This window comes from Homalodisca vitripennis, chromosome 7, assembly GCF_021130785.1.
Source record: "Homalodisca vitripennis isolate AUS2020 chromosome 7, UT_GWSS_2.1, whole genome shotgun sequence".
In the NCBI taxonomy this organism is placed as follows: Eukaryota; Metazoa; Arthropoda; class Insecta; order Hemiptera; family Cicadellidae; genus Homalodisca; species Homalodisca vitripennis.
In genome coordinates, this window is record NC_060213.1 from 74,088,993 (window position 1) to 74,102,573 (window position 13,581).

A 13,581-nucleotide genomic window follows, 5' to 3' on the forward strand; every position below is an offset into this window, starting at 1 on the left:
GGCAGTGGAGATCAAGGAGACGATAAACCCATTTGTTATCGCTTCCATAAAAGTGAAGATGCCAGGATTCAGGTAAGCATAGAAACATTACACTTGGCAAAGGCCTCTGCCAACTGCACGAAGTGTTGGCAGAAATTGGAGGTTTGTAAATATACCACGCACCATCTCTTTCTTTTCTGTTGTTGAAGCTGAGAATGAACTCATTAAAAGTTTTCAATTAAATTATGGTTTCAAATTATTTATTATATAGAAGTACAACCCACACCATGCGTCCGTTAAACATGCTTTGCTGGAGTAGCATGCAAAATTTGCAAGTGTATAGTTCATTTCCATTAGGTACATGCGTCGCTTGCTAAAATTTCCTGTTATTTTTTTATTTATTGTATACGGTTAAACACAATTTTATTACATTACATGATTAAATTTACAGTTGATTTAGATAACTAACAAAAACAGCATCTAATTCTATGTATAGTTCCAATATATATACACAGTCAACCTGCAATTTAAGTATCCGTTTAGGCTGTAAAAACTTCCAAAAGGCACTAATAGTCATGTTATATGAGGTTACCTCCCGCCTTATTACTATTAAATACATTAAGATACACCTTTGTAGACAGAACACACATTAAACAGACCAATACCATTGATTTAAATAAATAATTAAAAAGACGTACAACTTGTGCTAAATCATTACATGTATTAAGAAACCTTATTATTTTATTATAAAATTATACAGCAATGGTTCTAAAACAACAGCAATTTCCAAAATATGTCTACACTCTACATATAATCAGAATAAACAGTTCACCATTGAAAAATAAACTTGGAGGAGTCTCCTTTTTAAAAGTTACCTCAGACATAGTAAAGAAATCAATGTGATCTGGTCAGCTATTTCCCAGGCTAAGGCTCTAAGGGGAGGAGTTATTGTACTCAGTTTCCTTTAAAAATTTGATTATTCTGAGATTTTCTGTTTGCTACCATGGTTAACCATAAGACAACTACAAAAATGTTGGGCTAACGCCACAGCCAAATCCATGAGTGGACATGAACCATCAATAAAAACATCATGTTGCTTATAGAAAAAAAAATGAAGTCTCATGTCTGTTTGTTCTCGGTACACATTAGACAGACTGGCGTTAAATTACATTGTACAGTCAGTCTTCAAGTAACAGGCTTCTGACGTTAAGATATTAATGATTTATATCTAAGGGAATATGGGAATTTTAAAAATAGAATAACCTTATATTTTACTACTGTTATACCAATTAAAGATGTAATACAAAATACTGAATATAACTAATGTACTTGTTCTAAAAAACTATATGTATTATTTAAACAAATGGCTCTAATCACAGCAGGGTGAGGATTTTCAAACGTCCGGTGCCGGTACTTAAAATTCATAAACCTAATAAATGCATTGTGTGATGTAAGTTCAGAACACGTTTGCTTTAATGAAACTTTTCCACAAAATTTTGACAAATACAAGTAATTGATCTCAGTTCAGTTATAAGGATTCCGCAAATCATGCGTATTTCGGTGATGGGTTGACTCCAGTGATGCGAATTCATTTCAAGATATGTTAATCGCGACTGTTACGAGTACATGCAGTGAGCAGGCTACGGGAAACCTTAGCCCTGGCAAATTTTAATGTTCATGGATGATCTTATCTAGCTTACAGTTACTATTAAAAACTTGAATGAAAACAAATGAAAGTACACTAAATTTTATTATCAAATTGTTTGCTGACATTTAAAGGTTTTCTCGGTTTTTGGTAAAACGATTATTATGAACCTCTTCATTATTCTTTTAACTTTAATTAAAACAAACTTTACGAAGTGGACTAAATTGATTCACACATTGCAGTGGTTTACCTTTACTTGTTAATTGTTTCATAATAGTATAACGGTAGTGATAAGCCTCTTATATAGGCTCCATTTTGGGACGCAATATTCGACCTAATTAAATACAAAAAGACCTGGTTCGATGTATAGGTGTCTAACTAATAGTATTTAATATTTGAAAATTACGAGTGCCCAAAGTTATATTAATCTAAGATTGGATGTCATCCATACATGATTGCAGATAAAATAACAAATAAAAAACGGTACATGGAATTTAAAAGATTTCAAATACTTACTCTATGGTACCGCTTTTAGTTTTGGTAACAATGACGTCCCCATAAATGCAATACCTTACATAGATATATCACAACTAATTATTTTAATTGTCACATACATATCAAGTGTAACGATTTTTGATAGATCTTCATGTACGCAATATCTTAAATTACACTTAGTATTAAAATGAAAAAATAATGAAATATAATACGTTTAGTTCTTTGTTTATTTAATCCACGAACCCACAATACAAATGTTCATAGTGTAATTTTATAAAAAGATTTAAACTGCATGCTTTACCAAGAAGGGAGGTGGGGGGAGGAGCTATATCACAAAACAAAAAGGTTGGTTGAGTAAATGGCGTAATGAACTGGTTTATTTATTCAATAAAAGTGATGAGTTACTGGAAAATGATAGTTCCATTAAGATTAAGTTTTGTTATTATGTTTAAGGATTTGTTTCTTTACTAATCTCGTGGTCTGTGCTGGAATTCACAACATTGCGAAGGGAATGAGATTTAGTATTGATGAAAGCAATTTACACAAAACTTCCATTAACAACTTCTGATTAATGCATTACCTATTAAGGGTGAAGTTGTGAGAGAAAATGCTTTCAGTCTCAAAGACGATTGGTGTATTTATTGGAAGTTTAATGCTAACCTGCTAAAATTTACCTTATTTAATGTCTTTATACAGTTCATTTAAATTTGATTAAAATATTTCATTTCCAATATAATGAATAATATATAATGATGCGGGTAATAGATTTTATTTCGGAAAGATATTATTGATACGTGGGTATTTTAATTGGGATTATATAAAAATTCTTAACAATGTGATTAATTAAGCAATAGTTATCACAGAAACATATAGAAAAACATCACGACTTTGTTTAGAAGACTATTTATACATTAAATTTCTAAATAAAACACTTATTGATCTGTTTTAGAACTGGTATACAAGTCCAACGAAAGGGGACATTGGTTAGTTCGGCTGTGTGTATAGGGTATCCTACAAAAAGAAAGTTGAATATATCTAGGTTAGTTTGAAAAAATATATGTAGTATCATAGAATATTTATACAATCACTTCCGCCAAAACATAAAATATTCAAAAAGTATTTATTTGACTTCACTACTTTCTTTGAAACATAAAAAGTTCTCTATACACTTTATATCTATACTCCAACAAATAAAGGGGGTCTGACAAGTAGGTAACGTTCGTCATTGTCAGGTTTGGAAAAACCCAGAAGCTGCCACTGACGATAGGAAAACGACTCGTTATTGAAATGGCGCTGAGGACCCTCCATCAATTTTGGTTCCCGAACGATTCGAATCAAGATTGACAATTTTAATTGTAATGAATTGTTATATATAGTGATGATTACTGAAATTTATATTGAGTAAATATTTCATAAGTTTAACAACGAGGTAATTATTGTCTTAGATTATTCAGAATAAGTGACAGCCATGAAAATATAATTATAGCGATAAAAATAATCCTGTACGATAGCAAATCGACTAGGCATTCCACTTTACAACTAAGGGTAAATTAATTCAAAATCAAAATTTGTATATTTTATCAAATATTCTGGAAATTATTTTACACTCCTAAGTTTGTAATCAGCTGTTTCGTTCTCTTATGAAAACAGCACAATTGCCTTATGTTGCAATTGCAATATATAAGGCAATTGGATTGAATATTGTATGATACTACCAGTACCATAAATTCAAACAACAGGAAAATAAATAATAAAACGAGGGGAAGGGAATGACAGTAAGAACACTAGTACCTATTGATATGTAGGGAAATTACACTTAAGAGAGATTGGATGTCATAACATATTTTACTGATAAGACAGTTGGATATACGTACAGGATTTTTAGGACTAACAATTTGAGCAAAGGGCGAAACAGATTTTAAGAATTTCACCTAAAAACTAATTATCACATTCACAGGTAAGACGAGCGAGCCGACCCGTACATAGAGTAATATACTTTCAATGCTTATTACACGTGATATATTATTATTTCATATCAGAATAATTCAAATTTAGGGAATCCAATGCTGACCTTAGAATTCTATCAACTACACAATATATCTATTCTGACTTATACCTCTCTTACAGCCTGAAAAATCTTGTAGTTCTGGTCGTAATTCGTTTCAAACCAAAACATTTACCTACCCACTTACTTTGGTGAGTCTTATTGGTGTTTCCCTTAAGCAGAAGGAACGAGATACTAAAATGTGTATAGTCAAAAAGTAAGCGATTTTTATTATTTAATAAATTCAATTATGAGTTCTTAATAAACTTAAATACAACATGAAATTTAACCTGTTATTAGCAATGTAATATTTATTCTTGCAATGTTTTGGATATTGTTTATCCTTACTAACATATGTAAATAAAGTATGCATAATTGCGATACTTCCATTAGTTTATTTGGTGTCGAAACAGTGAAAATGCGAAGGAAGTCCATTAAAAAAATAACATTTGCCTAACTAGATGACGTAATTAAAAGGGCTTTGTGGTGAATAAATTAAGCTTTTAACAGGCAGGCGCAAGTGCGTTACCTTAAATTGCTTTGTTATAATGATATAACAAAGTTGGTTGATAGCAACACGACTTTTGTTCAAGTGGACAAAGTACAGTGATTATGTTACATGCCATGGTTCCGAAAGCGAAAAGGCATTTTTTCATTCGACTAAAAAACTTTCAATATTAGTCTTAAAAAGGTAAAGCAATAATCTTAGATAGTCTTTCTTGTCTGAACGAAGGGAATAAATTAAATTAGTACTCCACCCATGTTTGTAGGTATTCTGAAACAATTAGATGATACGAGAGCTACAAGTATATAAAACTGATGTTTGAGTGCCTTTCTTAGATGGAAAGAGTTAAAATAATAATAATTTATAGTTTTTTAAAGCTCTGAAACGGGCTTTCAGAGAGCTTATTCAAAGAGCTTGAACAAGCTTTTTGAAAAAAACTCACTTTTTTACGATTATTCAATATAACATTCCATTAATTTAGGTACAATAAATGACTTTTCGATGGGCTATAAGTGGGGTGGATGCGAATATTGTACCAACATTACGTGTTACAAAAATCATACATTTATAAAACACGTTGCATTTAGTCCTGATTTCCTGTAAATTCTATAGATTAATAATGTTATATCCAACACAGTTGAATCTATTTCGTTACAACTGGAATAAATACATTAATTTGACAATAATTAAGTATAAATGCAACAAAATATAAACTTTGTTTGCATTAAATGACTCACGTAAATTATATTATTTCATACTTGAACTAATTAGCATTGCTATACAAAACTTATTTTTGTTATACAGACACACATTGCATACGGAGATCCAAAAAGTTGATTTCAATAAAAGATGTACGACTTGTTTTATTGGACATACAGAAGAACGGGCTACTAAATGTTATAAAAAAGAGACTGAAATATAATATAAATGGAAATTAGAAATCCTAAAATTGCTTAACCAGTAAAGCAATTTCTAGTTTAGCTTCGTTGATCATAAAATAATGTTATAAAGTGAAATGTAATATAAATGTTATAATACACGGTAGTGACGAATAAATTTGATGTGATTTCAAATTTCATTTCAAATTTTGATTGATTGATTTAATGATATGCTAATGTTCAGTTGAAATCAGGAAACCTTGGGGAACGGAGAATAAAAATAACCATATAGGAGTTCTAATAGAATTATGATTAGAAACAGATTCAGAAAATAAATTATGGTTGTATAAAACTAACAGGAATTGGGCCAATTTCCATCATTCTCTACACTGTATGCTCTCTAACATTTCTGCGGCACCTTGTAGTTTCTTTGTTTGTGATTTTTATCTAATATTTGGCCTTTGAATTACGTTGATGGCTTCAGAAAATATGAAACACAATTCTCACTCGTACAGCTTAAAAAGGGGTTAAAAATATGAGGCTTAGTATCATACTTAACATAACCAAGCAACACATTAGCAATTATGTTAAATACCTAAATATTTAAGGTTTGTGTAATCTTTAGTGATGGGTTTGAGTACAAAAACTATACTTTTATAGGGTTGAATTCTTGAGGCTTTAAATTTCATTGCTTCATTGTAATGTATTCACGTTTGTTTACCACCAACCGGAGGGCTTTAATGGGTGTCACTTTCGAATAGGAGTAGTGTCCTACTTACGTTATAGATACTTAAAATAAACTGAAGTTTAAATAAACCTTAATTACTCATGTAGAGTTTATAAGGAACACCTGCTGAGATTTATAATATTTCTCCTTTATATATCTGATCGCCTAAGGTAGGATTAAATAAATCTGCTTATTGCAATCACCCTTATGATGGAACTTCCAGACTGTTTTTTGGGAATATCTCCGACGTGATTCCCAGAATCCAAAACCACCAGAGTCTAAAAAAAGTTACACGTTATGTGTGTGTGTGTGTGTGTGTGTGTGTGTGTGTGTGTGTGTGTGTGTGTGTGTGTGTGTGTGTGTGTGTGTGTGGGCGCGCGCGCGCGTTTGTGTTTGGGCCTATGCTATATAAAGTGAACCTATGAATGTCGGTAACTTTCATAATTTTTAAGATAGCTAAACTTAACTTAGTACAAAGATACTTGCACACAGATTACATAATATTCGTTGGTCAGTCTTAACCAATGGAAAAAGTTTCAAGATGACGCCCATTCATTCATATGTAAGCAAAATATTTAACTAAAATAATTTTTAACGGATACCCAAACGGATACATTTTTCCATATATTACATATTTATAAACAACTTTTATTCGTTAACTTTTTCAAAATCTGTTCATTTCAAGACGGTGGCTAATCAAAGTTAGGAGAAGGACTTGTTATATGAAGATTATTATGTACTATAGCGCAAAAAAGTGTTTTGTAATTCCTAGGTTATTTACAATCATGTTTGTCGTTGTATGGCACGAACGGTTTTCAGATTGCGGGCTTGCACAGGTTTAATTATTATACAATATTGCGGGAGTAATTAATACTATAATGGTCGTAGTTCTTATATATACAGACTATAATTCGAACAAAAGCAGTATTTATACATAGTTTGTATGATTTAATTAGGCAGTTTTAACTAATATCAAGTTTCAAGATAGCGGGCATACACATTAGGGTAAAATGTTTATCATGAATATTTCACTATCTATGACTTTTAAGTTGTAATCATGATCGGCGTTCAATATTATAAAAGTATCAATTCATTGAACTGTAAATATGTTTACAAACATAATTTAAATCTAAGAGTAACTATATCAAGTAAACGTTTTTACAAAAGAAATTTAAAAAGTTTTGCCTAGCAACGTTTTAAGATTTTGGACTTTCTAAATGTTTAAAATTGCTAAGATTATGTTACGCCAACATTTAAGGTCATTGATTCATCATTGTCATCGGAATCCGACATCTAATCTAATAATGAAGCTTCAGCGACATTTCGAGATGATGCCCTCGTTATAGTCTACATTTTTTCTGAAAGAACCGGAGGGGATATTTTAATATTTAAAGGAAAATTTATTCAAGTCGTCTATGACTTGATAATACTAAATTGTTGGTCCTCACTGGAGGATCCCTTACAACTACGTACTTCAAAGAAAAAGTTGTCATGGTTAAGATTAAAAATTTTAATTGAGATAGGTTTCAGTTACTTGTGTTTTACGGTATATCGAATTGTAGAAGTCAATGGCTTTTTAGTTTCAATTCACGTCAACGCTTCCGGATCATGTGAAAACGAGTTTCTTATACACGGCGAGTTCATTGAACCCTACGGTACCTTGTAGCTTCCGTGCTTTAGCAGAGTGAGTATTTCAGTATCGAATTACTCATGCCCTCTTCCTCTTAATGAAAACTAACAACTTTGTATTTATTCTCTATGTTCTTGTAGACATATAATTTAGAGGTACAGCAGTGGCGATGTATAATTATTACACTTACAATACTCGTGATCAAATAATAATACAAATCGGCCTAAAGAACTTTCAGTAGTAGTCTCCCTAAGCAGTGCTACAAAGCTGATATAAACCCCAACATGCGTAACTTTTCATGGTAAATGTATCACAAGAGCCAAGGGGGCAGTTAAGGCAAGATTTATTTCCACTCCTTAACTCACCCGTCCCACTATTAATATTTGTAATGGAAAAGCTGTCTCTAAGGAACACAGCAATCTCGGAAGCGTGAACATACTAGCACATTGAGGAACATTGAACTCTGGGCTTTGTTACACAAGACTTTATTAAAACTCGTTTGGATCGAACAGAGAACACCTTATCAATGAAATGTTATTATTAAAAAATAATTTTACGAAGGTGCATATAAAGTTTTTCCTATCCGTTTGGAACATTAACGGTAAGACAAATTCAGATAAATAGGCTAACAATAAATAACAGTTTTAAAATTATCTGTGTTATAAATATTTTTATAAATCTGTAATATGCAATTAGCAATATTGATTCCAATATTTGAATTAGGTGGAAAGGATTTAAACTCTAGCATGCTTATTAAAATGATACTACAAATTCACATCTGGATACTGATCAAACACTGAATATATAATATTTTCTATATTTTAATTATAAGCTAATGTTTTAGTCCTCTTGGTGAACGTCAGCTAAACGTGGTAAGATATATTTAGTATTAGTTGAATGTGGGAAAAAAATCTGAAATTTAACATTATTTCTGAGAACCTTAAGGTATTTTGGGATACTATTCCAATCTTTTTATTCATACAAACATTCATCGGACTTCAAGGAATAATTAACAAAAAGGATATTCCGAATTAGCCAAGCTATTCTCGAGGTTAGTGCTTAAAAACACTTAGTTATTAGTTTATATTTATAAGGCATGAATCATTGGCATGCCTTAAACTACCTTGTTTAAGTAAGGCATATATATGATAATTTTGTTATATATCTTGTAATTTCAAGATAATACTGGCTAAAAAAGAATGGTTATATCTATATTTTATTTTTATGCATTAACTTATGGAAGAAAAAAATATTCTTAGAATGCCCGGGTGCTTTTTAATAATAATTTTTATAGTTTTCGAGATACTTGCATTTTAAAAATTCAAGGTATAAAATGAGATTCACTTTAAAAATTTTATATATTTACAGACATAACTTTTGATTGCCGGTAACTAAATCAAGTCTACCTTAAAGAAAATAAATTTGTGTGCATATAACAATTTTTATCTTATAAGGTTAAAAGAAAAAGTCTTTAAATATTTGTCACTATTATATTAACATGACAACCTTTAGAGTGGTCGTATCATCAGTGTTATACAAATTAACCTTCTAAACTGATAACGCATCTTGAGTTTGATACTTACAGATGACAGGTATACGTGAATTCTATATTTCTACCAGCTAAGTGTTAAGGGATATTTCACTGTTCGCCCAGAAATCGTACGGAAATCATTTACGAGCTGTAACTTGCTAACGCCAACTTTTTGGACATGACTTTTATAGATATAAAATCTCTCTTTATTAAAAAAATACGCTGTAGGAGTAGAGAGAAAATTCTGACTCCCAAACTACCAATCAATCATGCAATTATAAATTGTTTAGGGATGAAATTTCTTATCATAGTATTAAAAATAAAATGATTTTTGTACAGTTATAAGATATGTAGGATTTACGAAACCGGTTCCTTAACTAAAAAATGGTATTAAAATAATTAACTGTGTTAAATTTAAATTCCATCTATAACTATGTCCATGTATCAATATTGCCCTTCAATCACGTTTTTGTAGTCAGCATAACATTTGTTATGTTATATTATTTAATTTATAATATTATATTTATAATAATTTAGATAGAGTTTCATAAGAGTGTAGTTCATAGGAGTTAGGGGCTGACGTAGAGGACAACTTATCGGCTCCATCTCCTACCTTTATAAACACCAAGTTACCGCCTTTAATACCAGTAATGGAAACAGAAACCTCCCCTCCTCTAATTACGGGTTATAATCTAGTTAAGAATTACAGGGTCTATTTTAATTAAAGGGGAGTGCACAAAAACAAAACAAAATTATTTTCCACTGAAACAGAGAGTCGTGTTATCAGCATACCGTACTGCACAATTTCTCCATGGAGTAGTGATGAACCAATGTCGTTGACATATATGAGAAACAGAATTGGACTGAGAATTGATCCCTGTGGAAACCCTTAGCTCAACTGGATTGGATTTGAAAGTTGATTCGAGATTTAGACAACTTGAGTTCTGTTACTTAGATATGATCTAAGCCACGAGTGCGGCACGCCTCGAATGCCATGTGATTCTAGTTTTTCAAGCAGAGATTTGTGGTCAACAAAGTCGAATGTCTTTGATAAGTCGAGAAACGCACCTAGACAATGTTATAATCTCTCTTCAACCAAGTCGACCAGATTCACAACAGCGTCTATAGTCAATTTACCTTTCCTGAACCCAAACTGCTCATTTGAAAGTCGGTTGTGTTTATTCAAATACTGCAGAATTCTTGTCGAGAAAATGATATAAATTAATTAAGATCCAGCGTATCTTGTTATCCCCTTGTAGTCCCTTTACTAATTAACTACAAGAGTTCAAACGTAGTTTCGAAAAGTGTTGTAGTAATAAAATTAGTTTGTATAAATTTTCAAAATTATTTAGTTGTTAAAATGATTACGTTATATAAATATTGTCTAACATTAAACTTTTATATATTATATATTTATCGAAACTCTCTCTTTGAAATAAAATTTTAAAAGCTCAATTTTATGTTGGAAGTAATTTATTACAGTATGAGAATTTAGCAACAATCTGCAATTTATTCGAAGTGTTTAGATTAGATTTATACATATTTTTAAATTAATCCAGTTTAATTTCATCTAAAATATATAAAAAATTGAGAAACTTTTAATTGAATACGACATTCTTAATTAATTTTACAGTCTACAGTTTAAAACCTTTATGTTGAGTACGCACTCTTTCAGGCTACACCGCTCGAATTTTTGTAATATGGTGAAGAAAGGTAGAATTCACGCAAACATATCTCTAAACTTTAATTTTTTTCTACCACTTTTTAGAAATTGGTAGAGAAAGGCTTTATGATCACAATGTATATGAATTTTAATACTATCTGCAGAAACAATATGTTTTAACCACGAGTAGTCAGTCACACATTGTAATGGGTTAGCTGATATACTAGATAAACTGAGACTATTGTAGATAGCAAATTCCGATACATATCCGGGTTATTCTACCATTGGTTACATCTGATTAGAATTGGGTATATAGAAATCTGAAAAGCTCAATGATGCATCTAAATTTTATCTCTTGATATAATATATTGCAATTTAGTTTCTTTGTTTACTAAGTAAAAAGGTAATTTTTTTCGTACTAGTTTTGAAGGTCTATATAGTTAAAGATAAAACATCAAGTTGGTTTAAGTACACAATTCGGTTTGTTATTGCTGTGTTATAACATCAAACAAGGTTGGCGTTAACAGACAGAAGTGAGTATTTTAATACTTACACAGTACACAATACTTACACAATAATACCTTTATATTCATTCTTAGGATCGGTGTTGTTTGTGAGGTAAAAGTAAAAATTTTACATTTATCTGTGTTGACTGCAAGAGGGCTGTTGCTGGTACCAACTCACCAATTTCAGGTAAAGTAGGCCAAAAGTAACGAAACTACAGCCCAAAACTATACGTAACAAAATAGTTGGTGATAAGTTTGTTACCCCGCAACGGATTTCTTTTTAGCACCCTCCCAATCACTCATGAAATTATTCCATGTGTTTCCCAAATCAGACGTAAGTTGAGCCACCGATGACAAGGATAACTCTGGGAGAAGTGGTTTCAATAATAGAGCGTCTGGCAGGCCGGCGGGGAGCGCGCATCGGAGATATCGTCAACTACATCGAGGATAACATCCACCACTCGGTCATACACCGGAGGTTAGACAGCGCGGTGAAGGAAGGCATTTTGGAGAAAAGAGGAGACCGCTTCAAATTGGCAAAATGTTTGACATCGGTGAGAAAAACGAGGAAAAGTCCAAGGTTGGCAGTACGTTGCCTGAAAACATACATACCTCAACGTCATAGAAACACCAATCGAAAACACCCAAAGAAAAGTAAACGTGTGGCACAACCACCGGGCTACAATGGAGAGCAATCTGTTTCCAGAATCACTTCTCAAAGAACTTTTCCTTCAACCAGTACTTTCCAGTCACTTATCTTTGGACAACCAACCAAGAGATGTAGTGAAGAAAATGTAACTGACGACATGTCATCCTGTTACCAAGATTCCAGGTAAATGCACTTATGTTTGAGATCTGAATCAATAGATTTATGTCTAATTTTGCCATATTCTATATTTATCTCTAGTTCTTAAATATTAAAGCGCTTGCGGTGCTATTGGAATCTATTTATTTGTTACTGATTATTCTACCCCAATAGTGAAAATATTAAAAAAAAGTAAATGATAAAATACGCGGCGGTGCGCTGTAGGTTGGATATAAGCAGTCCCAAGGTCATCTATACCAGACTCACCGCTTCTACCATAACTCCCGTGACCACAGTGTTTACTCTTAACCATGTTCTCAACTTTCACTAGAATCGTCACCATCACAACATTTTTCAAAATCAATGTCACTGTTGCGAAGCGCAGGAATTGATCCGGCCATGTTTTCGGCAAAAACGTTATTACAGAAAGGTGTAGGAAAAAGCAAAAGTCTGTTGCAAAAACTTGTAATATTGTAGAAAATCGGCACTAGAGCGCACCACGTGAGAGAAGAAGATGGTAGAGCAGTGCAGTCGATCTGAGCAGTGCATTCCACAGTGACGCTCAATGTGCAACACAATTAAAGTCTTTCGTGTGGGAGAAGGATCGCATTAATTAAATTTAGTAACTTAGCGAGTTCATTGGAGTTAAATTTTGACAACAATTTAACAAAAACTTAGACCAATTATGACTTCTGTCTAGCAGATCGAAAGCGTCCAACTCCTCCCGACTGGCCAGTGCTCGGGATTCTGTAGAGATGTTAAGAGAGCGTCGTCTCTCCAAGTCCAAAGAAGCGGACCATAACTCTTCTGAGTCCACCATTCATAGTTTATTCTGCAAAACTAGGGCTATGCTCCCTTTCGCATTCTGGTAACATTATTTAAAATTCCGCTATTGTAAAAGAACAAACCTGTTGAATAAATGTGGCACTTAAATTCACGATTCTATTATGTTTGGTATGACATATTTCACAAACAATGCAACTTTAATTATTGTTACTGTATTCTAATATATATAACCAAAAAACCTGCATCTGCAAACGAAATAACAACTTCAAAAAGAGAGGATATTATAATAACATAGCTTATTACAGAAGGAGAAAATAGAATGTGGGAATTATCTGCTAAAGAAACGCCTTACTCTACTATGTATGGGTATACATTTTGATGATCACT

General features: G+C 32.1%; 1 protein-coding gene across 2 annotated transcripts; it reads left to right on the forward strand.

The window, feature by feature from the left end:
• Positions 1-11,885: 11,885 nt before the first annotated feature.
• Positions 11,886-13,345, forward strand: LOC124366551. Of its 2 annotated transcripts, none has more exons than XM_046823139.1 (2): positions 11,886-12,435; positions 13,109-13,345. In XM_046823139.1, the coding sequence occupies exons 1-2, from the start codon at positions 11,954-11,956 to the stop codon at positions 13,278-13,280; spliced, it is 654 nt and encodes a 217-aa protein (XP_046679095.1). In that variant the 5' UTR covers positions 11,886-11,953; the 3' UTR covers positions 13,281-13,345. The 2 variants fall into 2 exon arrangements, with proteins under 2 accessions (XP_046679095.1, XP_046679096.1); XM_046823140.1 differs by having other exon boundaries at positions 13,112-13,345.
• The last annotated feature ends 236 nt before the right edge of the window (positions 13,346-13,581 follow it).

What these genes read in the sequence shown, in the direction of transcription:
- LOC124366551 (XM_046823139.1), top strand. Translation starts at nt 11,954, where the DNA reads ATGACAAGGATAACTCTGGGAGAAGTGGTTTCAATAATAGAGCGTCTG. An exon ending in TCCTGTTACCAAGATTCCAG is followed by an intron (nt 12,436 to 13,108) that starts GTAAATGCACTT and finishes ACTTCTGTCTAG; the next exon opens with CAGATCGAAAGCGTCCAACT.